General features: G+C 50.3%; 11 protein-coding genes across 11 annotated transcripts; 5 read left to right on the top strand and 6 right to left on the bottom strand.

Moving 5' to 3' along the window:
- Positions 1–1438: 1438 nt before the first annotated feature.
- BX661DRAFT_198044 (endoplasmic reticulum-based factor for assembly of V-ATPase-domain-containing protein) lies at positions 1439–2215 on the top strand (the record flags this gene model as incomplete). The annotated part of the gene is made up of 1 exon (XM_051538193.1): positions 1439–2215. The coding sequence occupies one exon, from the start codon at positions 1439–1441 to the stop codon at positions 2213–2215; it is 777 nt and encodes a 258-aa protein (XP_051392282.1).
- A 70-nt stretch (positions 2216–2285) lies between these two features.
- Positions 2286–3538, bottom strand: BX661DRAFT_181676 (NADP-dependent oxidoreductase domain-containing protein). The gene has a single exon (XM_051535770.1). It carries the CDS (start codon positions 3327–3329, stop codon positions 2331–2333), a length of 999 nt encoding a protein of 332 aa, XP_051392283.1. The 5' UTR covers positions 3330–3538; the 3' UTR covers positions 2286–2330.
- BX661DRAFT_181678 (ribosomal protein S28e) lies at positions 3539–4450 on the bottom strand. Its single transcript, XM_051535771.1, has 2 exons — positions 4410–4450; positions 3539–3828 (listed from the first exon to the last, which is right to left on the bottom strand). The coding sequence occupies exons 1-2, from the start codon at positions 4410–4412 to the stop codon at positions 3622–3624; spliced, it is 210 nt and encodes a 69-aa protein (XP_051392284.1). The 5' UTR covers positions 4413–4450; the 3' UTR covers positions 3539–3621.
- Positions 4451–6683: 2233 nt separating this feature from the next.
- On the top strand, positions 6684–8413 carry BX661DRAFT_181680 (uncharacterized protein). Its single transcript, XM_051535772.1, has 2 exons — positions 6684–7947; positions 8025–8413. Exons 1-2 carry the CDS (start codon positions 6736–6738, stop codon positions 8289–8291), a joined length of 1479 nt encoding a protein of 492 aa, XP_051392285.1. The 5' UTR covers positions 6684–6735; the 3' UTR covers positions 8292–8413.
- Positions 8414–10068, top strand: BX661DRAFT_181681 (uncharacterized protein). The gene has a single exon (XM_051535773.1). It carries the CDS (start codon positions 8464–8466, stop codon positions 10027–10029), a length of 1566 nt encoding a protein of 521 aa, XP_051392286.1. The 5' UTR covers positions 8414–8463; the 3' UTR covers positions 10030–10068.
- BX661DRAFT_181682 (26S protease regulatory subunit 6B) lies at positions 10069–11541 on the bottom strand. The gene has a single exon (XM_051535774.1). The coding sequence runs from the start codon at positions 11333–11335 to the stop codon at positions 10091–10093; it is 1245 nt and encodes a 414-aa protein (XP_051392287.1). The 5' UTR covers positions 11336–11541; the 3' UTR covers positions 10069–10090.
- Positions 11542–12073: 532 nt separating this feature from the next.
- On the bottom strand, positions 12074–12967 carry BX661DRAFT_181683 (uncharacterized protein). The gene has a single exon (XM_051535775.1). It carries the CDS (start codon positions 12772–12774, stop codon positions 12112–12114), a length of 663 nt encoding a protein of 220 aa, XP_051392288.1. The 5' UTR covers positions 12775–12967; the 3' UTR covers positions 12074–12111.
- Positions 12968–13244: 277 nt separating this feature from the next.
- On the top strand, positions 13245–17400 carry BX661DRAFT_170692 (uncharacterized protein; the record flags this gene model as incomplete). Its single annotated transcript, XM_051533646.1, has 2 exons — positions 13245–13451; positions 13561–17400. 2 exons carry the CDS (start codon positions 13245–13247, stop codon positions 17398–17400), a joined length of 4047 nt encoding a protein of 1348 aa, XP_051392289.1.
- Positions 17401–17533: 133 nt separating this feature from the next.
- Positions 17534–18806, top strand: BX661DRAFT_181688 (Deoxyhypusine hydroxylase). Its single transcript, XM_051535776.1, has one exon. It carries the CDS (start codon positions 17704–17706, stop codon positions 18694–18696), a length of 993 nt encoding a protein of 330 aa, XP_051392290.1. The 5' UTR covers positions 17534–17703; the 3' UTR covers positions 18697–18806.
- BX661DRAFT_181689 (S-adenosyl-L-methionine-dependent methyltransferase) lies at positions 18807–20034 on the bottom strand. The gene has a single exon (XM_051535777.1). It carries the CDS (start codon positions 19987–19989, stop codon positions 18841–18843), a length of 1149 nt encoding a protein of 382 aa, XP_051392291.1. The 5' UTR covers positions 19990–20034; the 3' UTR covers positions 18807–18840.
- A 331-nt stretch (positions 20035–20365) lies between these two features.
- Positions 20366–21994, bottom strand: BX661DRAFT_170695 (uncharacterized protein; the record flags this gene model as incomplete). Its single annotated transcript, XM_051533647.1, has 1 exon — positions 20366–21994. One exon carries the CDS (start codon positions 21992–21994, stop codon positions 20366–20368), a length of 1629 nt encoding a protein of 542 aa, XP_051392292.1.
- Between the last annotated feature and the right edge of the window lie 4581 nt (positions 21995–26575).

A 26575-nucleotide genomic window follows, 5' to 3' on the forward strand; every position in this document is an offset into this window, starting at 1 on the left:
ACATTAATTAATTATTTCGTTTGGCCAAAAATAATCAGTTAACTTTATATAAACTATCCAATTTCGACACTGAAAAAATGCCACCAAAACCAACAAGCACGGTTCCACTAACGGAAAAAAAGAATTTGTCGGACAATGACATGCTTAATTCGTATATTAAGCAAATTAAAGCTGGTAATACAATACATTTTCAGAAGGAAGTTACATTTATGGAGCTTCGCAAGCTAATTAAGAAAGCATACAAGGTAGGTACTAGTGACGTCAATTATTACATCACACATACTATAACACAAAAAACAAATACTATATTAGACAGCACGATAAAAAAATGTATATATGAAGGACCCATTCTAAAAAACAAAATATTATTTCCCAGTCCCCCCAATAATAAGGATCTTGTCTGCAGGGTGAAGATTGTGGGCAACCAGCAACCACATAATGAGTTCTCAATTTCCATAAGTAATAAAAAGAAAAAGTAGGCTTCTAATACGCAACATACAGAATACTGTTTCCGCACCCATTTTGTATTAATAATAAATAGGTTTACTAGTTGTCATGCTTTTCACTGTGTGCATATGTCAACCTTAGTCTATATATTATATATTTACAAAACTTTAAATAAAACTAACAAAAATATCACTCATTAAAAATCCATCCTTTTAGAAAAAAGGCACACCATTCGATTGGTAATGTATAATACTGTTTACCTTGTACTCCACACATTCGTTGATAAGCGTCCAGCTAAAACAAAAAACAATTGAGTATTAGTAATACAAGAAATAATCATTGAAACGAGAGCCTTAACTAAATAACAATTAAAATAGTTAGGGAAAAAATGTCCACGTCGTAAAAAGTTGGTTCCCAGGGTGACATAGCGCACATAGTCCAAAAAGAAGACGCATGCTAAGAGTCCAAGAACCAGGCATCGATATGGTGTGAGGTTTGATATAGCGCAAGCTCGATTAACGAACTAAAGCAGGGCAGCAAGAAATATATCTTGCCGACCTGCTCTTGTCAGGAACTAGCAGACAACGAGTAGGAAAAAGTCGTGCCTGCATTCCCGCAAACGCAAAAATAAAAATGTCGATTTTAAAATTTAAATTTTGCAGAGATTCATACCTTCAATTGCCTTTCTATTTGCCACTAAAGGGGCTTGAAATGAAAAAGAAAGAGGAAATTGACGATTGAGAGAAGAGAAGAGCGAGAAAAAAATGTGGGCCGGGTTGGTCCCTTTTTATTTTTACATCTGAAAATTTTACAACGGCTCAGATAATTGTGAAGAAAAAAGTATCGATGACCGGCTCAGCTCGAGAGCTCGGATCCACCATGCGCGTCACTTGTTTTTATGAACAAGCCTAAAAACGATTACCTCAACTTCCAACTTCCAACTTTTAATTCCAACTTTTCCAATTTTCTTTACCAATTCAAGCGCAACAAAATGGCAGCCAGCGGCGATTCCACAGACCTCAAATTCTTAGTGACACCTCGAATTCAAAAGGCATGCCGGCAATGCGTCCCAAGCCTACCTAAATCGAGCAAGTTGCGAAAAGAGCTTGAGGGGCTTTCCAGAGCCAAGCTTGAGGTGGAGGCGGCTACAATTACGCTATCCAACATCAAGGCTCTCTCCCAGCAACTGACACAACTCGACCACAAACCCAACGATGGCAGCGACATATGGATCCACCAGCTGCTCCGCGGCAGTCGCATACACATTGAGGTACCCAAGCCAAAACCCCGCAACCCAGAGCTGGTCGCCCGGCTGAACAAGATCAAACAGCAACTCGAGGAGCAAGAGTACATGAAGATGACCGCAAACATCACACCGCACGCACAAACAACTGCAGCAGGCCAGTCGGAGGCAATCAAGATGAATGAGTCGCTCTTTCCAGCGATTCCCGGCGTGCGGGTTGGGCAGTCCGCCGGGAATGTGAGCGTGAAGCAGGAGATGGCTGAGGTCAACCAGCAGATCTCAGTTATTATAAATATTCTGTTCAGCGCTTTGGGCGTTGGTTTTGCAGTTTCCTACGCCTCTTATGCGTTGACCTCGGATATTGGCTGGCGCATTTTGTTAGGGCTTGGCGCTGCTGTGGTCACTATTCTGGCCGAGACGTGGTTGTTTGTGTTCGCCAGCACGCGCGGCCAGAAAAAGAGGTTGCCTGGAAGCTTGCAAACCAGCGGTCCGCCCGCTGACGGTCGCAAGATCAAGCAGCAGTAAGCCATGCTGCATGTTTGGTGTGGTCGGCTGTTGCGCTGCCTTGTTGCCAATATACATTTGGGGTTTAAATTAATACACAAATCAAAAAAGAAAATGCTCATTTAAAAAAGCAGGGCTATGCGTCAGCCGGAGGGGACGGCCACGTATACATGGCAAAGGGTTCAAGCATATCCCTGATCTGCTCGTACAGGCGCTGCACCTGCGGGTCATCGTACCTGCCACCGGCCGCGAGATTGAGCCTTTGCGCGCGCTCATACGCGCTCAGCGCATGGCTCACCTCAGGCTCGGTCTTTGAGCCGACCAAATGCATGTCAGCTCTGGTGCACGAAAAGGAAAAGTGCTCGGCCATTTCGGCCAATGACACACCGACGCCCGATTGTGCGATAAGCTCGGCACACCGGGCCACGGCATCTTTGAGCTCCTGTTTTGCCGGGTGCCACTCAGGAGCCGCGTTCGCGCACAGCAGGCCCATCGACAGCGGGCTGGCAGAGATGATTGTCTGGATGCCCGCCGAGCGCAGCTTCGGAATAAACTCGTTCAGCAGCTGGCAGTGCAGGTTGAAGTTGCAGTACGATAGGCACACGTCAAGCGGCTGTCCGCGCTGCTGCTGGATCTGGGCAATCTCCAGCAACGTGTCCAGTGGGTATCCGCTGATTCCCACCTTGCGCACGACGCCCTGACGCTTGAGCTCAAACAACTCTGGCAGAGCCTCGTCGATGACCTGCGTGACATCGACAAACTCGACGTCGTGGCACAGGACAATGTCCAGGTAGTCCGTGTGCAGGCGCCGCATACTCTCGTGCACGCTGTCGACCACACGCTGTGCGCTATAGTCAAATTCGGCCTTGGTGTAGCCGTAGCGTCCGAGCTTGGTGCAGATGTGGTATGATGCCCGCGGAAACTCCTCTTGCAGCTCCAGCAGTGCTTTGCCGAGTCGAACTTCGCTGTCGTTATAGTATGGCGACGTGTCGCATATGTTCATGCCACTGCTCAGCGCCTTGCGCACGGTTTGCACGACACTGTCCTGGGATGTAATACCGTATGCTCCGCCAAACACCCCGCAGCCAAGCCCGACCTTTGAAAGTTGCAGGGCATCGGATTTGACAAGTTCCATTGTTGCTTTTGAAGTAAAAGTAGATAATGCAAAGTTGGGGTTTCCCCAGGAAACGAAGATGGCGATTTAAATATTGTGGACAAACGACAGCGCAAACATGTGGCCCGGCGTAATTCCACTCCACCACTACTCTCCTGCCATTTTCTTCACCAATCAACCAACTTCCGCTTTTAACAAGGACTCGAATGCAATTTTAATTGAAATATTTATTGTCTGCGAAGAACACAAAAATGCAGAGCACACGCCAAGTTTTCCCGATTTTAAAGAAAGAAAAAACAAAAGCAAGCAGCTCTTAACGGAGACGACGGGCCTCACGCTCGGACTCGAGGAGGGTCAGGATGTCGTTCTCGCGGACGGGGCCGATGACGTTACGAATGATCGAACGGCTGGTATCGTCCATGAACTCAACGCGAACCTGGGTGACACCACCACGGGAGCCAGTACGGCCGAGGACCTTAGTGACCTTGGCGAGCTTGATGGGAATCGCGGCGTTAGCGTTCTACAGAGTTTAATAAAAAGGTTGTGCTTTAGTTTTAGTTTGTGTTGCTTGGTCGGTTGTCTTTCTGTTAAAGTTGAGGTTCCGAAGGTCCGCAGTTTCGTATGTATTGCATTGCCTTGCTTTGTTTGCAACGCATTGAAAGTCTGGCCAAAAAAGGAGCAAAAATAGCAACAGCAACAGCAGCGCCAGTTTCATTGTCACTGACAGTCATGTCTCCCCTTTGTTATTTTTGGGCATAGCCCCTGCCCAGCAATTGACCAAAGATCCGCTGTGCTGAGTACCACTCCCTTTCCATTTCTCACACACGCCTGCCAGCAAGCTGAAAACCATGACCTGTTTCTCCACAATAGTTTGTAAAAGTATAGACTGCACTGTTTTGTAAACAAAGCGAATGTCTTAAATTCAAAATTGACGAAATTTCAATTTCAAAATTCATTCCATTCGCCCTCGTTCCAAATTTAAGTAACAAGTCCCTGTGCTTCTTTTTCGTCAAAACAGCGTGTGTCTAGCCTCTCCTTTTGCGTGCGCATCCATCGCTAGTATCCATTTGCGCCGGATCCAAAATTCAAAAATCCACCTACCATTTTTTCTGACTTTAAGAAATTATGTATCTGCTACTGTGAGGAAAGAGGAAGAAAATCGGCAAGAGCGCGGACAGCGCCAATTGTTGTTGGGCCACCGCTTGCTTTTAGCTAGAGTATTAAAATATCAGGGCGAATCCATCGTGTTTCGCGCAATCTGTGGTGGATAAGCGCGTTAATAATGTTTTTTCATTCGAGGCGTTGTATGGCTCGCCCCGACTCGGCTCTGCGAGCTGATTGTGCATTTGGACAGACTCCAAGCTCGATTTTCTCCCTTTCTCCTCTTGGTCCCCAGTGCATTAATTATTGTTAACTAACTCACTCTCGCTTTCATCGCTTCTTTTTATTTGCTATTTCACTCTCTCTTTTTTACACTTCAAAATGGCATTCACTTCGCCGGAATCAGTCGGACTTTTGCACTGGAAGCAGCAGAACCAGATATGGCGGACAGCAAGCAGCGGCAAGGCCTACCAAGAGGAAACATTAAGAGGCCGACCACACTCCAGGCTACCGCTCGATGAGAAAGCATATGACCACGTGTTCAAAAGGCTCGTAATGGATAGGCAACCGCTGAAAACACCTCTTCCACTGCCCGATGCCATCCCGATAATGGTCCATGGCTGGAAGCAGATGGGTGTCTGGCCGACGGACTACGAGGCTGCTAAATTCCAATAAGGCATATTTTCTGCAAATTGTGTCACTGCTGGGGCGCGCCCCGTATATTTTTATTTGCTAGTCCGAGAGCATGCTGCTAGCTATTGAGTTTTATTATTGTATATTATTTTAACATGCGCTGTGGGCATTCTATTTAGCCAATACACACATGTTTGCTACAGCCCTGCAGCCTAGTACAGGTGCATCTATCGGCTTTAATCGTACGTTAATCATTATTTTTAGCATTGGCGTTTGAACGTGTATAATTCCTTTTTTAATTAATAATTGTCGATTACTTACATTTAAAGCTCACCCTGGCAGATTGGGGACACGGTTATGCCATTGTACAAAGGCCAAAGACACAAACAAAATAAAGTATTCTTTTGAAATCAAAAATTCAATGCAAAAAAGAGGAAGTAATTAAGCAGCAAAAAAATTGAGCAGCAAAGCATGCAGCTGTTTAAAAAATATCTAATAGGAAATTTAAAATTATGTATGTTTGCCACTTTTTTTTAACAACGCATTTTATATTTTAATATATATATCTTTTAAACATGAGCAATAAATACAACGCAACAATCTTATATGGTATGGGAAAATCCAATTCCGCATACATATACGATAGTGTTAACTTTGGTACTTTTAGAGAACATGTTCTAAGTTTTATTGAAAGCAATTTTAAAAGTTCAAGTGCTAGTGCCAATCGTAATGCAAAGTATCTCATGTTAATCAATGGTAATAGTTTTAATTTAAATTGTACATGTAAAGATAAACTAAAAGTGAATGATGTTGTGTATGGTTATAATCCTCCACTAAAGAAACATATAATCACAATTCACAAAGGGTTTTTCAGATGTTGTCCGGTCCGAGGGCTTGTATGAGGACATTGAGGCTGAGATGCATAAAACAGGTTATTGTACCACATTTGTTCATTAGTTTTATTTTCATTGTTAACTTATTAGTAAATACAACTAGAACATATTTCAACTGATTATTGAATTTCTACAAAAATTAAAGTACTGTGTAGTCGTTGGAAGCGTGGAACACTGTTGTTGTGAATGTGGACAAAGGGAAGACAAATAATAATCAACTGAGCAGTCACAGGGAATATTGTTAAAGAGGTAAATAAAGGTATATTAAAAAACTGAGGGTATCCTGTCTTCATGACGGAAACGCCTCAGTATATATTATAAACAAACTATGACAAGTGCGCGGCATCTCCAGCGCTGCTCACATGTAGACAACTAGTAAAATTAATACTATCTTGATGCACCTCGAAATTGCAGTAATGTCTGCTGTTGTCATTCTCTGGCTAAAATAGGTTCAATTATGAACACCGCTCGGCTTTACAATTGATGTGATTGGAAAGAAAATAGATACATTGTGCGAGATATAAAACAAGTAAAAGACAAAACCTAATGTCGATAAATAAGACCGGATGCCTACCGCCCCACCTTGCCCATCATGGGCTCTATTATAGACCTGACTACATGTCTATACCATCAGATCTACTGCTGGGAGAGCATAAACGTCTGTGCCCATAGTCAAAATAAGTGTAAATGAACCTGATATTATTCAGAGAAAAAATTATCCCTCAAAAAAAAACTCAACAAGGACAAAAAATCATCCAACCAATTAACTTACTAATTTATTCATATCAAATAACTTTATTATGGACATTGAATCGACAGACATTATCCGGCTCATCGAGCAATTTCTCAAGGAGCAAAAGCTACACAAAACACTAGAAACATTGCAGAGCGAAACTGGTGTCAAACTAAACACCGTAGACAGTATCGACGCCTTCAAAAGCGACATTATCAAGGGACACTGGGATGCAGTACTAACCAACGTCGAGCACGCGAACATCCCACAGGATAAGCTCATCGATCTATACGAGCACATAATCATAGAACTGGTGGAGTTGCAGGATCTAGGTCCGGCGCGCGCACTGCTGAGGCAGACAGAACCAATGGAGCTTCTGCGTTCGTCGCAGCCTGAGCGGTACATTGTCTTGGAACAGCTTTTATCGCGGACGACGTTTGATCCTAGCACGGCGTTCAAGGGAAAGGGCGGGAAGGAGGCGAGGCGACTGAGGATTGCACAGGAATTGGCAGGGCTGGTCAGCACGGCGCCGGCTAATCGGCTGCTGGAATTGCTCGGGCAGGCGATAAAGTGGCAGACGGAAAGACAAGGTCTGGTGGTGGCCGATGGCGCGCCCTACGACTTGTTCTACGGCAAGGCCGTACAGCCCCTGATGCCCTCGGAGGACAAAATGCCGGACACACAACTGGCCACAGTGAAGTTTCCCAAGAAGCAGCACCCGACCAGCCTGGCGTTCTCCCCCAGCAACGAGTACCTGGCTACGGGCAGTGCGGACGGATTCATCGAGGTGTGGAATTTCATGACCGGCAGGCTCGCCCATGATCTCAAGTACCAGACGGACGGCGCCCTGATGATGATGGAGGGTGCGGTCATCACACTGGCATTTAGCCATTCCGGTGACCTTATTTGCTCTGGCGCTGCTGACGGGAAACTCCAAGTGTGGAAGGTCAAATCAGGCACCAGTTACAGGCGCTTTCCAGCCGCGCATAGCCAGGATATCTCGTGCGTGTGCTTTTCCTTTGACGACACGCAGGTGCTAAGCGGCAGCCTCGACGGCATCCTGCGCATTCACGGGCTGAAGTCCGGCAATATGCTCAAGGAGTTCCGCGGACACTCAGCGGCCGTCACCGGCGCGGTGTTCAGCCAGGATATGAGCTTGGTTGTCAGCACATCGGAGGACGGGTCTGTGCGGATCTGGGACGCAGGGTCGGCAGCCTGCATTTATTCTGTGGTTCCTGGCGCCGGCGTTGACGGGCTTATTGTTCCGGCCACCCACGGCGTGCTCAGAATCCCGGATCCCCCTCGTCTTTTGTCGTTTGCACAAAATCGCCCACCATGTATATTGTTTCGGCTCAGGGAAAGGTCGAGCGGACACTAGCGCCCAAGGACGAGTCTCTTTGCAAGGAGTTTGTCACGGCGGCGATTACCCCCCAGGGCAAATACGTGCTGGCAGTTTCGGACTCCTCCGTCATGCACTGCTTCTGTGTTGAGAGTGGAGAGCAGATGGGCGGCGGGCACAAGGTTTCGGACGCCGAGATCATTGGTATGGCCAACCATCCGAAGCTCAACGTGGCCGCGTTCTTTGGACAAGACCGGCGCGTGCCCATTTGGTCCGGGTTCTGAGGCGAGAAAGAGAGTCAGCAGGACATCACATGCTCTTTGCCCCACAAGACAAGCGCATAATATTAAGGTATAGATTTCTAAACATCTTTATTTTTTTTTTTGCTCTCAGCTCAACTCCATTAAATATCACACTTTTCTACTGTACACAACGATAATCACATACAGCACGCAAATGGAATTTGACGACAAGTTGCTGGCCGACCTGGACGACCTGGACGAGCTAGACGGCGAGTTCGGTGGCAACGATGCACCGGCCGCCGACAGCATAACCCAAGACGGCACAGGAGCAGCGCCGAGCGACTTTGACTTTGACTTTGAAGACAACGAAGACCCCAACACCAATATGACAATACTTGGCGAAGCCAGCAATGCCGACGGCCTAGGTTCCGAGCACGAAGCACTGATCGGCAAACTCGCGTCCAAATCCAACAACATCCGCAGCATCGCCAAAGTGTACCACAGCGCGGAACTGCGCACACTCCTAGGCCAGATAAAAGAAAGCCAGAGTGCGATTGACATTGACGGGCAGATGATCGGGCGGATCGAGGACAATCCGGATTACAAGCTGGTGCTGCGGGCAAACGAGATGTCCACTAGGGTGGCGGGTGAGATTCTGGTTGTTCATCGGTTCCTCGTGGACCACTACCGGGCACGATTCCCGGAGCTTGAAGCTCTGGTGCACGGCCCTGTTGACTACGCGCGCTCCGTGCGGGCGATCGGCGGATCCACAGATTTAACCAAGGTCGAGCTCGAGGGTATTCTGCCGAACGCCACCCGCATGGTGGTCACAGTGACCGGGTCGACGACATCAGGGAAACCCCTGGAGACAGCCGAATTGGCACGCGTCCTGGAGGCCAGCGATTGTCTCCTGGCGCTCGCCGAATCCAAGCACGAAATCGTCCTCTTCATCGAATCGCGCATGCCACTGATCGCGCCAAACCTCACAGCAGTCATTGGCTCATCCACAGCGGCCCAGCTAATTGTCGAAGCCGGCGGGCTCACGGCATTGAGTAAGATCCCATCGTGCAATATCCAGGTGCTCGGTAAGACACAGCAGGCGGCCACCGGGATGTCCTCCTTGACTATGCGCAAACACGTCGGTGTTGTTTATTACTCCGACGCTGTGCGCAGTGTGCCGGAGGATTTCCGCCAGAAAATGCTTCGCAAAGTTTCGGCTAAATGCGCGCTCGCCGCGAGGGTTGATGCGCAGCATGAGTCGGCGGATGGTGCGCTTGGGCGGCGGTTCCGGGCAGAGCTGGATGCTCAGGTGGAGAAATTGCTGGAGGCCGCACCGATGAATGCAGTTAAGCCGCTGCCGGTGCCCGATGAGGGGCCGAAGAAGCGCAGGGGCGGGAGGAAGGTGCGTAAGGCTCGCGAGCCTTATATGGCGTCGGAGCTGCAGAAGCAGCGCGATCGCCTGCAGTTTGGCACTTTTCAGGAGGAGGTTATTGTTATGGATGAGATGGAGGGCGCCGGTATGCTGGGTCGGTCGGTCGGCCGTGTGCGCGCCACGCAGATGAACAACCGCGCAAAAGCAAAGGTCGCGAAAAAGTACGAAAAGTATATGCGCGCGCCGACGGGCACGGCGACATCTGGGCTTGCGACCATTGCGTTTACGCCGGCGCAGGGCTTTGAGATCGCCAATCCGGGCCAGGCCGCCGATGCGCACAAGAACAAGAGGACCAAGACCACACACGACAAGTACTTTGGAACAAGCACGCCATTTGCTAAAAAGTAAATATTATTTTCTTGGACTGAACACGAAACAAAAAAAATGATTCTACAGACATGTGCGTGGTCTAATGGTAGAAGGCAAGGTCGGTGTTCTGCTTGCTCACGTTGGCCTTGTAGCCGGTCTCGATATCGGAGGGCAAGATGACATAGCGGTTCTTGCGCACAGCCTGCATGCCGGCCTCCTGGCAAATGGCCGCGATCTCGGCACCGCTGAGCTTGTCGGGGCGCGAAACAAAGTCCTCGAGATCCACCTCCTCGGACAGGTTCATCTTGGCCGTGATGGTCTGGAAGATCAGGCGTTTCTGGCGACGGTCAGGCGTCGGGAACTCGATTTTGCGGTCAAGACGCCCGGGGCGCAGCAGAGCCGGGTCCAGCGTGTCTGCGCGGTTAGTCGCCATGATTACCTTGACGTTAGACGTCTGGTCAAACCCGTCCATCTGGTTGAGCAGCTCCAGAAGAATGCGCTGCACCTCGCGATCAGCACCTGTCTGCGCATCAAAGCGCTTCGTGGCCACGGCATCAACCTCGTCAATAAAAATAATCGACGGCGAGTTCTCACGCGCAAGACGGAACACGTCGCGAACCATGCGCGGACCCTCTCCCAAGTATTTTTGCACAAACTCCGACCCATTAACGCGAATGAACGACGCCGACGTATGGTGCGCAACAGCCTTGACCAACATGGTCTTTCCGGTTCCAGGCGGGCCATAGAGCAGAACACCACGCGGAGGGTCAATGCCAATTTGCCGATAAAGGTCAAATTGCGTTAGTGGCAACTCCACAGCCTCACGAATCTCCTGCTTCTGCATATCCAATCCACCAATATCCGAGTACTTCACATCAGGCCGCTCGTCCGCGCCCAAAAGCGCAATGCTCGAGTCTGCCTCTGGCGGCAAAATCTCAACAACCGCGCTCGAGTGCCGGTGCAACGACACCGAGGTATTGGGCTTCAACAGTTCGCGGTCAATGGTCGACATGATGCGTGCCAGCGTTGTGGGGCCTGCAGTCGACACCACAATGCATGTGTCGCGATCAATGGGCTCGAGGAACTGGCCCAGGACGAGCGGCACTGCACGGACGCGTTTGACCTCTTCCTGCGCGTATAGGAGCTCGCTCTGCAGGTTTCTTTGTTCGTCCTTGATGTACTCCTCCTGGAGGTCAAGCAGCTCGAGGTGCCGCTCAAGGCGCTTCTGCCGCAGATACAAGTCCTTCTCGTCCAGTTCGCTAAGCAAATCGGGCCGAATCAGAGACAGACCGAGATCGTTGATTCCGGCGATGGTTTCAGCCGGGCGAATTCCAATTTCTTCCATCGCTTGGTGTTTGTCTGCTATGCCTTTTGGATTGCAGGATGTTAAATTCAGGAGGAGGAAAATGAGGTTTGTGAAAGAAAAATAAAAAAGCGGTGGTTTTAGCAATGGTTGTTGTTCAGAAAAAGAAAGGAAGCTTTTATGAGTGGCCGAAAAACGAAGACCGAAACAGCCTTTCGCCTGACAAAATGCATGACGCAAGTTGCAATCCGCGGCCACGTAATTAATCAACCCGATCATGATTAAATATCAATTATCAATGCCAATTGTTTAAAAAAAATAAGGGTCGGACTTGGTTTTTTCATGCTGTATTTATTAACGCCGCCCCTCTTTTGGATGGCACAGCACAAGCTGCAAACTGGCGGCTATGGCTTCTCCTGTGGATGATGCGGGTTCCCCACCTAAAGAAAGCGTGCCTGAAATCAGATGGCAGTTTTAGGAACAAGAGATACTGCGGCAAGCCTAAACGTACGTACCATCTTCAACTGCTTCAGCGAGGGATTGGAGGATTCCTGCTCTGTTCACGCGATCAGTGCCAAAAGACGATTGGGACAAATATGCGCAGAATTTGGCCTGTGTCTATTGCCCACTACCAAACGAGCAAGTGGTGTTTACGCCTCACTTATTTATTCTCAGCAGGTTTGAGCCCATTCTCAATTAGCAAGTCTGAATAATCAAGCAAGCAAAGCAAGCAGGCGATAATGACTTGTAGAAAGAAAGAAGAAGAAAAAACCAATTGTATTAAAATTAACGCATAACATGAATTATATTTTTTTAATCTAGTCGCCCATTACCACGTCACTGTCTGCATCCGAATCCGAGCCTGAGTCTGAGCCCGAGGCAGATTCAGGACTTGACCCAGACTCTGATTCAGAGTCATTGGTGGAACTCGTGTCTTCATCCTCTGAGCTATGCAAGGGATCCTGCAGCATCTCGATCCGCGGCGGCTTCGCCCCCCTCTGACGTCTCGCGATCGATGACGGTTTAATAATAATCCTCGATCCCAAATCATCCGCATCACTCCCACCATCCAATCCCTCCAACTCCTCATCCTCCTGCTGCTGTTGCTCATCAGGACGCCGGCCAATAATAATACCCTCGGGATCTTCCTTCTTGGGCTTCATATCAAAAACGCCCAGGCCCAAATCCATCTCAATATACTGTTCCTCTTCGTTTACGTTTTCAATATCCAGTTTATGCGGATCCTGGGCAACATCAGCTTGGAGTTTTTTGTTGGCTTCGGCTATTTGTGGCAGAAACGCCTGGAGCCGCGAGAGTAGACCGGAGGGTGGTTCTATGCGGAATGTCTTTGGTGGCTCGGGAATGGGAGGTTTTTTTGTGTCTAGGAAGGCCATGGGGCTGCTGGGCGGCGATGAGTGTGGGCTGTCGGGGATGTTTAGCAGACAGTTGCTGTTGCCAATACTGGGTTTTGTGTTGTCCATTTAGTATTGTTTTTTTTGCTGTGGTGTGGTATGTTTTGTAAAAGGTTTCTAAAAATACAAGTTTGCAAAAGAAGAAAGAAAAAACTGAACTAAACGAACTAAACTAAACTGAACTGAACTGAACTGCAAAGAAGAAATAGAAGAATAAAAAAGAGGAATCGGAACCAAAAAATTTTAGTTGGATGAAAAAAAGAAGAAAAATTTTAATGAGTAAAAAAAAAAAAAGATTGACGATTGTCCAAAAAAAATTTGGAAAATTGATTTTGGCACGAGCAGGCCTTGTGGGTTCATTCACGAACTCGTCCTGGTTGGCGTCACATTTCAATTTTTCTATCTGGTTGGCATCACATTATGCGCAGCAAACAAACAGACAAAAGATTATAATATTTTCTTTTACGTTTTTTTTTATTCATTTTATTACATTTACAATTTACCTTTTACCTTTTGGATTTTGGATTTTCAAGGTTTAAATGTCTGTAATTCGAAAACTTCTCATACAGGGCATTCGGTCGTTCGACCCACAGAACCAGGATATCATCGAGTTTTATGCGCCGCTGACGATTATAGTCGGGCAGAACGGATGCGGCAAGACAACAATTATTGAAAGCCTCAAGTACATCACCACCGGAGAGCTGCCGCCAAACAGCAAAGGCGGGGCATTCATCCACGATCCAAAGGTAAACAAAAAAGAAAAGAAAAAAGAATCAAAAATATTTATTCCCCGTATGCGCCGCTTGTATAATTTCTGCTTCATTAAAGATCTAATGCGCAATATTATTTGTTTAGCTTGCGGGCGAAAACGAAGTCAAGGCGCAGGTCAAGCTGCGGTTCTACAATGTCAGCCAGCGCTCAATGACGTGCGTGCGATCAATCCTGCTAACGCAAAAGAAAAGCACAGTGACCCAAAAGACACTCGAGGGCGCACTATCATTCGACGCAACGGCGACCGAGGACAAAGTAAGCATCAGCAGCCGGTGCGCCGACCTCGATGCCATGCTCCCGGAGCAACTCGGCGTATCCAAGGCGGTCCTTGAGAACGTCATTTTCTGCCACCAGGAGGAAAGCAACTGGCCACTTTCAGAAGCCTCGGTGTTGAAAAAAAAGTTCGACGACATTTTCGCTGCCACGCGGTACACCAAGGCGCTGGAGTCGATTAAGGCAATACGCAAGAGCCAGACGGTGGAGATCCGCGTGCAGCGCGGGGAGCTGAAGCATCTGGAGGACAAGCGCGGCAAGGCAGAGCGGGTGCGCGTGGAGTACGAAAAGTCCACGGTGGCCATTCACGAGTTCAAGGTGCGGATTGCTGAGATTCAAAGGGCGGAGGAGGAAGTGACGGGGCGGATCGGCGCGCTGGCCGAGCAGCTGCAGGAGTTCATGGGGCTGCGCACGGTCGTGCAGGGGCTCGACATGAGCCTGGAGCAGAAGGCCGCCAGCTACGAGGAGATGGCGGCCAACACGGCCAGCCTCGACTTGGGCGACGCGGAGCTCGGGCGGCTGGCGCTCCAAGTCGCCGTGCAGATCAAGTCGCAGGGCTCGGATATCCAGGCCAAGCGGGACCACCGCGACCAGCTCAAGGCGCAGATCGCCGTGCTGGCAGCCACAGTCCTCCAGGCCACTGAGGAGAAGAGCGCCCTGCAGTCGGCGCAGCGCAGCTTGGAGATGAAGGTCGCCGGGCGCAAAGAGGCCGTTGGCGAGATCTGCCGCGCAACCACGCCGGCCATCGAGGCGCCCGCCGACGATGCGGAGCAGCAGGCTGCGCAGTGCATTGCGCGGCTCGAGGAGCTGCTGGCTGCGGCCGAGGCCGACCGCCAGGCGCTGCGCCGCGACGCCGAGGACAGCGAGCGCAGGCTGCAGGCGCAGATAGCGGCGACGCAGGCGCAGATCAACGGCTTCGACGTCGCCGCCGCCACATGCGACAAGCAGGCGGCCGCCGGGCGGCAGGAGGCGCAGGCGCTGCGGCTTAAGCACGCCTCGCTCGGCAGCGGCGGCGGCAGCGGCGGCGACGTGCAGTGCGAGCTGGACGCCGAGCGTGCGCAGCTGGCCAGCGCGCAGGAGCAGGGCGCAGAGGCAGTGTACGGCGAGAAAACCAGGGTGCAGCGCACCGAGCTAGCGAGTGTCGCCGAGGAGATCGCGCAGCTGAACGCCGAGATGGCGCGCAGCAACCAGCAGGCCGACACGCGCGCGAGGCTGGCGCTGGCGCGCTCCGAGGCGGCCGCGCACGGCACGCGCATTGCCGAAGGCGAGGCCGCGGCCGGCGCCGGGCTGGCCGCGCACCGGCCGCGCGAGGGCACGCAGCACGACCGCACGGCGCCGATCGCCGACGCCGTCCGCGCCAAAAAGCAGGCGGCCGCCGCGTTTGCCGACACGGCCAAGGCCGCGCACGCCGGGCTGGCCAGCACGCGGGCGCGGCTGGACATGGCGCGCCAGGCGCTCGTGCGGCAGACGCAGGACGCGGCCGCCAGGCGCCGGCGCATCGCCGATGCCTGCGGCGCCGACGCGTTCGACGGCGTCTACGCCGGCGCGCAGGCGGAGCTCGGCGAGCTGATGGAGCTGGCCGGCCACTACAAGAGCGCGTCGTCCATGTACCGCGCGTACATCCAGAAGATCGAGGCCGACCATGCGTGCCCCGTGTGCATGCGCGGCTGGCCGTGCGCCGCCGACGAGGAGCGGCTCGTCGCCAAGCTGAGGCTCGACTACACGGCGGCGCCGGCCGAGCTGCTGCGCATTGCCGGCGACATTGAGCGCAGCGAGTGGCGGCTCGAGGAGCTGGGCGCGCTGCGGTCGGCCGTGCGCGACGTGGCCGAGTGGGACAGCGGCGGCCGCGCGGCGCTGGACGCGCAGGTGGCCGAGCTGGCCGCGCGCGCGCAGGAGCTGGCTGCGCAGGCGGACGACGCCGACATGGAGGCGGCCGTTATGGGCGCCGACGTGGACGCGCTCGACGCCTTGCTGGCGCAGGCGCGCGAGCTGGCGGCGCTCGAGGCGGCGCGCAGCCAGGCGGAGCGCCAGGCCATGCGGCTCGAGCACGAGCTGCAGGCGACCGGGTCGGCAGCGACCGCCGACGAGCTGCAGGCGCAGGTGGCGGCGCTGCAGGTGCGGGACACAGTGGCGCGCCGCGAGCTCGAGCGCCTGGCCCAGGAGCGCATGCGGCGCCAGAAGGAGATCGGCTTCCGCCAGGACGCCGTGCGCGCGCTGCAGGACCGCCTGGCGCTGCTTGCGCGCCAAGCCGAGGAGCGCGCCGCCCTGCTGCGCCGCATTGGCGAGCTGGACGCGGACGCCAAGGCGCGTGACGCCGAACAGCTGGCCGCGCATGCGCAGGCTGCGGCGCTGGCCCCGCAGCTGCGGCAAGGCCAGGCGGCGCTGGACGCGTTCCGCAGCGACGCGCGCGAGCGCGAGGCGCAGGTGGACCGCCGCGCGCGCGGCCTGGTCCAGGCGAAGGACCGGCTGGCCATGCTGACGCGCGAGATTGACGATACGCGGCGCCAGCTCGCGTGCCCGCCCGGCGAGCGCCGCTATGCCAGCCGCCTGGACATGGCCGCGGCGCGCCTGGACGAGCTGCAGGTGCAGGCGGCGGACGCGCGCGAGCTGCTCGACGCCATTGCGCAGGAGCTGCTTGAGTCCGACCGCGCCGCCGATAGGCTGGCGGCGCGCCAGCGCGAGGTCTCGGACAATGTGCGGCTGCGCGCGAATCTCGCTGAGCAGGCGCAGCTCAGGGAGCGGCTGCGCGAGGCGCGCGAGAAGCAGGCGCACCTCGAGCGCCAGCTCAGCGCTATTTACGACGACGGCTCCGACGATGACCAGGAGACTGGCAACCCTGGTGTTGGCCGCAAGCGCCAGCGCCAGGGCCAGGGCCAGGCCCAGAATATGGGTGCCCGGCTGCAGCGGCGGCGCGAGGAGCTGAATGCACGCTTGGCGCAGCTGACCAGCGAGCGCGCCGGGCTGCAGGGCGAGGTCAAGCAGCTGGAGGACCAGGCGCGGCGGCTGCAGGCCGAGCTGGCGACGGACTTCCAGAGCATCGACCAGCGCTACGTGCACCAGCTAGTGCAATGCAAGACCGAGGAGCTGGCCCACAGCGACCTGGAGACCTACGGCAAGGCGCTGGACGCCGCCATCATGCGCTACCACTCGCTGAAAATGCAGGATATTAACAAGATTATCCGCGAGCTGTGGATCAACACGTACCAGGGCAATGACATTGACACTATTGAGATCCGCTCTGAGATCGAGGGCGCGCGCAATAGCCGCTCGCATAACTACCGCGTGGTGATGATCAAGGCTGGACATGCTATTGATATGCGTGGTCGGTGCAGTGCTGGTCAGAAGGTGCTCGCTTGCCTTATCATACGATTGGCCCTGGCTGAGACCTTCAGCGTTAACTGCGGGATCCTGGCCCTGGACGAGCCCACTACTAACCTTGACCAGGAGAACATTGATAGCTTGGCCCGCAGCCTGGCGCGCATCATCAAGTCGCGCCAGGAACAGCGCAATTTCCAGCTCATCGTCATCACCCACGATGAGATCTTTATGCAGTTACTCGGCAAGTCCGAGTACGCCGATTACTACTGGCGTGTGTATAAGGACGAAAATCAGTGCTCGGTATTTGCTCGTCGACCAATCGCCAACAACTGAGGGAAAATATTATTATTATTATTATTATTAAATCGGCAGTAAGAATTCAGAAATCCCCCCATATTTTATTTTTCAAAGCTGCGTGAAACTTGTGCCCTAAATTTTAACCACTGTCTCTCTACACACTCGAGTATTTTTAATTTTTTTCTCAATTTTTCCAAATAAAAAAATTTACAACAAAAATCTAAATAAAATATCCACCCCCCAACCACACTTCCCACCCTTTTTTCCTTTCTCTGTATCTCTTCTTCCGTTTTTTTTATTTTCTCAGTACACACTTTCACAACCAAACTAAACCAAACCATGGTCAACACATACATTGAGAACTGCATCAAGGACTGGACCCCGACGCACGCCAAGTTGGCCGAAATGGTTCTTGACAAGAACGGCACTGTGCCGCTCTCACAGCGCTACCGCGCGCTCTTCAGCCTCAAGGGCATGGGCGACGACATCGCTGTACAAATCATCGGCGAAGCCCTCGCCAACCCAGCAGACTCTGAGCTCTTCAAGCACGAGGTAGCATACTGCCTGGGCCAAATGGGCAACAAAGCAGCGATCCCAGCGCTCATCGAAGCCATGGCCACAGAGTCCCTCCACGATATGGTGCGCCATGAGGCTGCAGAATCCCTTGGTGCGCTTTCCGACCCTTCGGTTATCCCGGAGCTCGAAAAATACGTTAATTCTTCGTGCCAGCCCCTGGCAGAAACCTGTGTTTTGGCTTTGGAGAAGATCAAGTTTGATCATTCGGCGGAAGTCCAGAGTGCCGACCCGAGCCCCAAGGATCGCGCCTATGCGTCAATCGACCCTGCGCCGGCAACTACGGCGACCAAGTCAGTGGATGAGCTCAAGATAATTTTGTGCAATCCGGAGGTTGGCCTGTGGAAGAGATACCGGGCGATGTTTGCTCTGCGGGATATTGGCACTGAAGAGGCTGTTTTGGCTCTGGCAGAGGGTATGGAGACGGATAAGACTAGTGCGTTGTTCCGCCATGAGATTGGTTTTATTTTTGGCGAAATGCAGCATCCTGCGAGTGTACCGGCGTTGGCAAGGATTTTGGCGAATTCTGAGGAGGAATCAATGGTGCGTCATGAGGCTGCTGAGGCTTTGGGATCGGTGGCTACGCCTGAGGTTAACGGGATCTTGGCCCTGTATATTAATGACGCCGAGCCGGTTGTCCGCGATAGCTGTATCGTTGCCCTGGATATGTTTGAGCATGAGACGAGTGGTGAGTTCCAGTACGCTGTTATTCCTGAGGACGAGTCTGTGCCAAAGTCTGCCGAACTCATTGCTGCCTAAACTCATTGGCAAATAATAATAAAACCGGTCAAAGCTCACAGCGTTTTATAAAAAAAACCCTTTTTTCTCTTTCTCTCTCAATAAATTAATTAATTGTTTTTTTGGCAGTCTATTTATTTGAAGAAAAAACTATTGTTCTTTTAGTTAGCAATCCTTGTCGTTGTTGTCTGCGAAAAGCACAAATCTGATAAGCTGTGCGACAACATGCACATTAAGGCTGTTCCCAATAAGCTTTAGCTGCTGACTCTGGTTGATGCTTGGAGGAAAAGAAAGCGTGTATCTGATGGGCTTCTGCTTCTGCTTCTGCTGCTGCGCAACTTGAGAATCCGATTTACACTGATCTTCCCCAACATTGTTCTCCTCATAGGGAAAATGGTGCAACCGGGCAACCTCTCCAGGAGAAAAAAAGCGCAACCCAAGATCGAGCAGTCTCTCGGGAGATCCGAATCCATTCTCTACAATATCCAGCCTCCTAGTCTGCAGCAACGACCCGGATCCAATCAAATGCTTAGATCCATATCCCTTAGTGAAAGTCGATGTCAATGCGCTCGACGCCACGACAATGTCGAACTCTAATCTTTTGCGCTTTAAAATAGTCGCCTCCGGCACCATCAGGGACTCCACAGTGTTATTGGCCTCGTCGATATACGACGAAAGGGGTGGCATTGGCTCCACCACTGCTTTGCCGGTTGCCGGATCAAACGGCCACTGGGTGAAAACCGCCTCACGACCACGCCCCAAGTACTCCGCCGTCCAACGCTCACTCTCCTCTACCGATTTACCAGGCTGCGTCTGTCTGGCAGTCAGGAAATACCGCAGTCGGTTATTCGGGATACCAAACTGCACAGGAGACATCAGACACTCGTGAATCTCAAACCCCATTTTGCCCAAAGTCTCGACCAGCAAAACCCTGGACCGTGAGTTTTCGAAATTCATAACGTTTTCGAGAAAAAAATGAGTCGGAATATGCTCCAACTGGGGCAAGAGCTTGAGGAGATGGATTAGGCCGCGCGCACGGGGATCCTCGTCATCCAGGTATTTGCCTCCCCGAGTGTATGGCTGACACGGCGGGCTGAGAAGCCAACAGGTGGCCTGGTGTTTGTCAATGTCCTGGGGGTTGAGAAAATCTATTGCCTTGTTGTTTGGTCGCTTGTGGAAGTTATGCTCGTAGACGCTGTTGGCGTTTTCGTTCATGTCAAAGGACATGGCTACTTGGGCGTCGATACCGCTTGATTGGAGCCCATAGTGCAGTCCGCCGATTCCGCTGAAAAATTCGAGACACACAATGGTCATTTTTTTCAGCTTTTGCAGGTGTCTATTTTTTTTAAATGAGAAAATATTTTTGTTATTTTTTATTTCGCCTAAAATTTGCCCAACAAAAAAATTAATTTTGCTAATATGAACTTTTGTTTAAAAAGTATGGGGAAGGGGGTTCCTTGACTCTCTTGCGATATTTTTTGCTGAAAATTGTTTAATTAAACAAGAACTAATTCATAAAAAGTGTTACACGTGTCACTTTTATTTATTTTATTTTGAATAAATACATATGAACATGTGCAATAGAAACGGCTACAGATGTAGATGTGCACTAAAAAATAATTCATTTAGATTTTAGGAAATCAACATTGTTTTGAAAAAGTTTTGGCAATAAAAATAAATAAAAAGAGCACTACTCGTCGTCCATGATTTGGATTGCCACATCTTCGAGGTGAGGGTAGTTGCCCCTGTTGTTGCTAACAACCTTGCGGAACACACTAGAATGTGATGTCCCAACATGAAGAATCTTCAGCGTTCGAATGCGCATCAAAAGATACTCAACAGCCCGCTCAATCATCCGCTGAGAATGAAATCCGCTGAAGGAATTTAGCTTGAGCCTATAAATGTGTGTATCGAATGGCACTACCACCGTCGAGGCTGAGGAATCCTTTGGCTGCTTCTTGCCAGAAAAAAGTACCGCGTGCTTTTTGTTCCATTTAATGGCTGTAATCGTCAGAATGCGCAAGCCCGGAAGGTACTGCAAAAGCCCAACTACAGCATCAAAGTGCAGAGGAGGAGCAACCAGTGAATAAAGGTGCAACCAATCAATCAGCTCCAGGTTGAGCAAAAAGTCTGGCTGGGACAACGCGTGCGAGGCCTGCTGAATAAAGCTACCAGAGTTGCTAAACAAACGGTTTGTCAGCGAGTAGTACTTGTGCATGTCCGAAAGAGCAATTGTGGTAGTGGCAATATGAAGCTTATTGACGGTTTCGGGCATGACCAACAAGCACTGTTCAATACACTTAAAGTCACCCATAGCGATAAAACAATCCAAGCTTGTTGGTAAGTAAGTGGAGTGCATGATACTACTGATATTACAACTGTCCTCAAATACCAGTTTGTGCAGGCTAGGAAACCTTGGCTCGCACTCGGGGACAATTCTCACTGACGCATGGGGTGCATATGCACGAGAAAACGCAAGCTGTAGCTGGTTGAGGCGGGGGAACACAAGTTGATTAGCCGCAGAGCATCCATCAAAAAGGCAGCGCCACGAAAACCCGACAATCATATCCGTCAGCGTCAGAGACTCTAGCGTTTCGATACAGGCCCGAGGAAGCTTGCTGTCGCCCACCAACGTTGCTGACAGATGTAGTTGAGTCAGCTCTGGCGAAATGTAAGACATGGTTAGCGACATTGGCAACTGAAAAGCTTTAACTGCATTCAGATGGGAACCAAGTAATTCGATCATTTGGTTTGCAAAAAACGCGGCCTCCTTGGAATCCACATCAATCTTGATTTCGGTGATATGAGGCAGGCAGTTCGATATTGCCCACGCATAATAAGAAATATCAAACAAACCTGTTGCCGATTCGTCAAACAAATCGTCAAGCAGGCTCAACGTGTCGCTGCTAATATCAATGATCAAAGATGTGACATTGGGCCACTGGACCACTCGAAACTTTTGCATCATCTCCACTGCGTACGCCAGCTCCGTGCGAATGTTGGTGAAACTGTCAATGTCAATCTCAAAGTCCGTCACATAGCGCTCACAACCAAGTGTGGCAATTATACACAAATTAGAATCAATTCTCGTTGATTGGAAGACGCTAAAAGCAAATGGCGGAAATGACATGACCCGATCCCTGAATGTAATATGAGCCGAGTTCAAATTGATTGCGAAAACAAGCTCGCGCCACTGATGGCACACAGACAGCATTTGACGCACCCAAGCCGACTGGTTTGGCCGACAATTATGTGGATGCAGCGCAAACACAAAAATATGCTTGACAATGTGCGTGGGAAGTTCACTAAACAGAGCCATTGGTTGCTGGGCAATAATAATCAAGGAATAAAATAGAGCTCAGCGTGTAAAACAATAAAGAAATGTGATGCATGCTTCCGGCCAGAGAGCACCATTTAAATAGTCGTTGGAGTTGGGCAAAAAATATATCAATGATTGTTGACGGCATACTGCCGCGCTTTATCGGAGTATATTATAATAAGATTGGTTGTTATTTTTTATTAGGCCAATGCGAATCATTAGCATATGATTCAGCTTGTCGATTTAAATTAATGTCCAGCAAAGATTCAACCACCACCAACAATGACAGAGCCGGGAGAAATTCAACACGACCTAGATAGCTGTCTCATTTTTGCCCTTTGATCTGGAATGAATTAATAATTTATCTGCAAATCAATTTCAGGCTCTGGAAAATAAAATTCAAGATTTAAACAATTCAATTCAATCCAATTAAAACCCAAATGCAAATGCAAATGCAAATGCTCAAATTATAATAACCGTTTGGCACAATATAACTTTCTAATTATTATAAATATTTAAAATATTTTAGGGTCGAGTAAACAATATATATATTTAGAAATATTAAAAATATTAAAACATTACTATATTGTACTACCACAGTAGCTATATGGCACAGTATGGAGATTATACAGGCTTTGTGACAACTACAATTATAACATCATCACCAAGTAGAATATTGCTCGGCATTAGGTCTTTCAGTGACCAATTGTCTTTGCTCGAACGCTTAGCCAGGTTGTACTCTTCTGTCCCAATAGAAAAGTAATAGCTCGAGAAATCTATTTTAGGATACTTTTGTGCCAATTTGCTTTTAAGATCCTTTAGAAGTGTGGCGGCTTTCAATTTATATTCCAGGGTGATTCCTGACGGGAACATAAATCCTACGTTGTAAGACATGGGTTTTAACAAGTATTATATTATAAGTATAATTAAAAGTGCAAAAAGTATATGAAAAATAAAATAAATAAAAATACGTTGTTTATCTATGCTTATATATTGTTTTTGGAGTTGGCTGGAAGAAAACATGAAGGATAAATCAACCTTTGTATATTACCTATTAATAGCATATATGTAATGCGATTTGGACTAGCTATAATATATATTAATAGAAATGAGACTACGGGAAGAGCTAAAGAGCTCACTATTCAGAATTCGCCGTACGCGTAAAATATCATAAACATATTTTACGCGTCTGCGCTGTCACGTGACTCGGCCCCCATTTCTGATGTCACATTCGCCCCTACTTAAGATCAGACTCCGTCGGTCTTGGCGATAGCGCGCGCGGTTAAATATCGTTCATATGCTTCTGTCTCATCCACGCTACTCTTGTCCTCCCATGTTCGTCCTTCTATTCCATATCCTTCCCACTGCACCAGGTATTGGCGTTTTCGCCTCCACACACGGTCGTCAACAATCTTTTCGACCTGATACTCGAGGTGTCCTGCAACTTCTACAGGTGGTGGTTCAGAGCGGAGTGCGGCACGGTGATCGTCGGCAGCATGGTATTTTTTTAGGTGTGACCACGAAATGACCGGGTGAATGCGCATGTCGAGTGGGAGTTTGAGGCGGAATGCATTTCGGCCGATCTGTTCTTCGACCTTGTAGGGCCCAGCCCATTTATGTTGCAGTGAGTTGCTGGACCGGTTACGCAGGTAAGGTGGCGTTGTAAAGTTCGTCGAGATCATTACTTCATCGCCTGGCACAATGTCGGGTGAGGTTATCTTCTTGTCGTGGTTTCTGATCATGCGTAGCTGTGCGAATTCGATGTTTTCCTTGACTATTTCGCTAATCTGTTTAATCTTCAGGATTGTATCGTCGGCGTCGGTATTGGGCTCAGCAGTTTCCATGTTGAAGGCGATGGTGGCGGCGTTCAATGGTTGGAAGCTATAATTTGCATAGAATGGGCTGTGCTGTGTCGAGCTGTTGCTGCGACTATTATAGGCGAACTCTGCATGCACTATGTGTTGGTTCCAGTCGTTTTGGTAATTGTTGCACGTCGCACGCAGCATTGACTCCAGTATCTGGTTCACACGCTCAGTCTGTCCATCAGTTTGTGCATGGCCGGCAGTGGACATGTTGAGTTGCGTTCCAGTTTGCTTCCACAGTGCCATCCAGAATGCAGAGCGGAATTTCGGATCACGGTCTGATATTATGGACTCGGGCAGGCCATGTTGGCGGTAGATGGTCTTGAAATACAGGTCGGCGGTTGTCTGGGCGGTTGCGGCATTGTGTGTTGGTACAAAGTGTGCCATCTTGGACAGGCGGTCAACGACGACCATGATTGCATCATATCCGTCCTTTGTCTTAGGTAGGCTGACAATGAAGTCCATGCTCACACTTGACCAGTTGCGTCGCGGGATCTGTAGCGGCTGTAGCGGTCCATCGCTTGGCCTGTTGCTGCCTTTGACTCTTTGGCACAGGTCACACGTTGTGACATAATTCTCGCAATCCACATACATGCCTGGCCAATAGAATAGTTCACTCAGCTTGTCGTATGTTGCTTTTATACCCGGGTGTATTGCAGCATCATGGAACTCGGCCAGCAGTAGTGATCTGTCTTGCTTTGTTCCGACGCAGCGGCGTCCTTTCTTGAACAGGACACCACCCTGTGCATGGAATTTGTTTGTAATGTCGCGCTCGGCTCTGGATGTTGGTTCTTCGCCACTACTAATCCTCTCCATAATTTTCTCCAACTTGCTGTCGCCCTTGTAGGAGTTCTCAGGGTTCGCGCTCGTCTTCAGCGTTAGCGCTTTGACAGCAGCCATGCGGACTGCTATCCTCCCCCCTTTTCCTGAAGAGCCGAACCCGTTGGCTCCACCGGCTGTCTCCTCAAAGGACTTGACCTCAGTGATGTGTGAGTGTGCGATCTTGGTTGGAATCAACTGTGCTATGCGGTCATGTGCAGCGAACGGAATCTCTATATTGCCTGTGTTGAACAGGAGTACTGAAATCTCACCGCGGTAGCCCCCGTCGACTATTCCTCCGAGCACCACAACACCCTTGGCAGCCAGGCTACTGTGTGGGGCAATGCGCAGGTATGTGCCTATTGGCGCCTTGGCGGCGATGCCTAATGGGACAAGGTGTTGGGCCTTGGGCTCGAGCACAAACTTGGTTATACAGTATACATCAAATCCAGCGTCATCTGGATATGCCTTGCAAGGCATCGTCGCATCGTCGTGTAGCAGCTGAACCTCCATGCTGTTGGCAGTTGTGCGTGGCACAAACAGTGCGCACAGTTTCCATTTTTCAAATTGGTCTATCAGGTCGTCGTTGTGCGTATTGTCCTTTGGCTGGTCAGTCTCCATGGTTGCACTCGTCGTTTCTGCAGCCACTGTCTCTTGTGTTCGTTTGGCTTCTGTTTCGGCTTCAGCGCGACATCCGCGTTGGTAGTTCTTGTAGTGCAGCGACTTGCGCACATATTCAGCACGGTTTAGTTCTCTGCGCTCATCGGCAGTCAAATATGTTCTGTCGACCACGGCTGGCGTTGGCGGAAAATTCGTTGTCTGTGCAGCTGGAGTGGTTGTCTTGATATTGGGCATGGGTATGGGCATAGGTATAGGTACGGATGTGTGTGCGGCGTCATCGTTTTTACTCGTGTTGTTCAGCGGGGCATCATTTAGTGGTATAGCTGGTGCAGTCAGTCCTGTCGGTGGCGTCAGTGCCATGTGTGGCACCTTGCCTGAATGTGACGCTGCGTATACTATGTTGTCGGGTTGCGATTCGAGTGAGCGTGACAAGCCGTCAGCAACTGCATTTTGAGCGCCCTTGCGGTAAATGATTTTCATGTCGAATTCCTGCCAGATATCCAGCCAGCGGGCCTGGCGCGGGGATATGTTGTTTTGCGTCTTAAGGAACTCGATTGATTTGTGGTCTGTAATCACTTCAAACTTGATGCCATGTAGGTAATGCCGCCAGAGGACCAGTGCACGAATGATTGCAAGAAGTTCTTGCTCGTGGACTGCATAGTTGCGCTGTGCTGGTCCCAGCTTTGCCGAATAGAATGCCACTGGGCACCACACCTTGTCATGTCGTTGGTGTAGGACACCGCCAATTGCAGAGCCGGATGCATCTGTCTCGACTCTCGTTTCGCAAGTTGGATCATACTGATGGAGTATTGGTGCTGTGGATAGTTGCTGCTTCAGCTCGGTGAAAGCCCTGTCAGCCTGGTCGTTCCACGAAAAGTCGGTATTGCATAGCAAATCGGTCAGCGGTAGTGCTATTCTAGCATAGTTTTTAATAAACCGGCGGTAGTAGCCGCTTAATCCAAGGAATGCGCGGATGTCTGTAATTGTCTCTGGCGTGCGCCACTCTTTAACGGCATCTACTTTGCGTGGGTCAGTCGCAATACCCTTGCCTGAAATGACAAACCCAAGGAAGTCGACTGTGTCTTTGAAGAATGCACATTTTTCGGGTTTTGTGTGCAGGTTGTGCTCCTTGAGGCAGGCGAGTACATCCTCGAGATCTTTTGCATGGTCGGCGTCATTCTTTGAAAAGACTAAGATGTCGTCTAGGTACACGATGCACGTTTTGCCAAGTAGGTTGCGCAGCGCATGGTTCATGACACGTTGGAAGACGGCAGGGGCA

The sequence above is a fragment of the Kickxella alabastrina genome (assembly GCF_025024165.1).
Source record: "Kickxella alabastrina strain RSA 675 chromosome Unknown BX661scaffold_9, whole genome shotgun sequence".
In the NCBI taxonomy this organism is placed as follows: domain Eukaryota; kingdom Fungi; phylum Kickxellomycota; class Kickxellomycetes; order Kickxellales; family Kickxellaceae; genus Kickxella; species Kickxella alabastrina.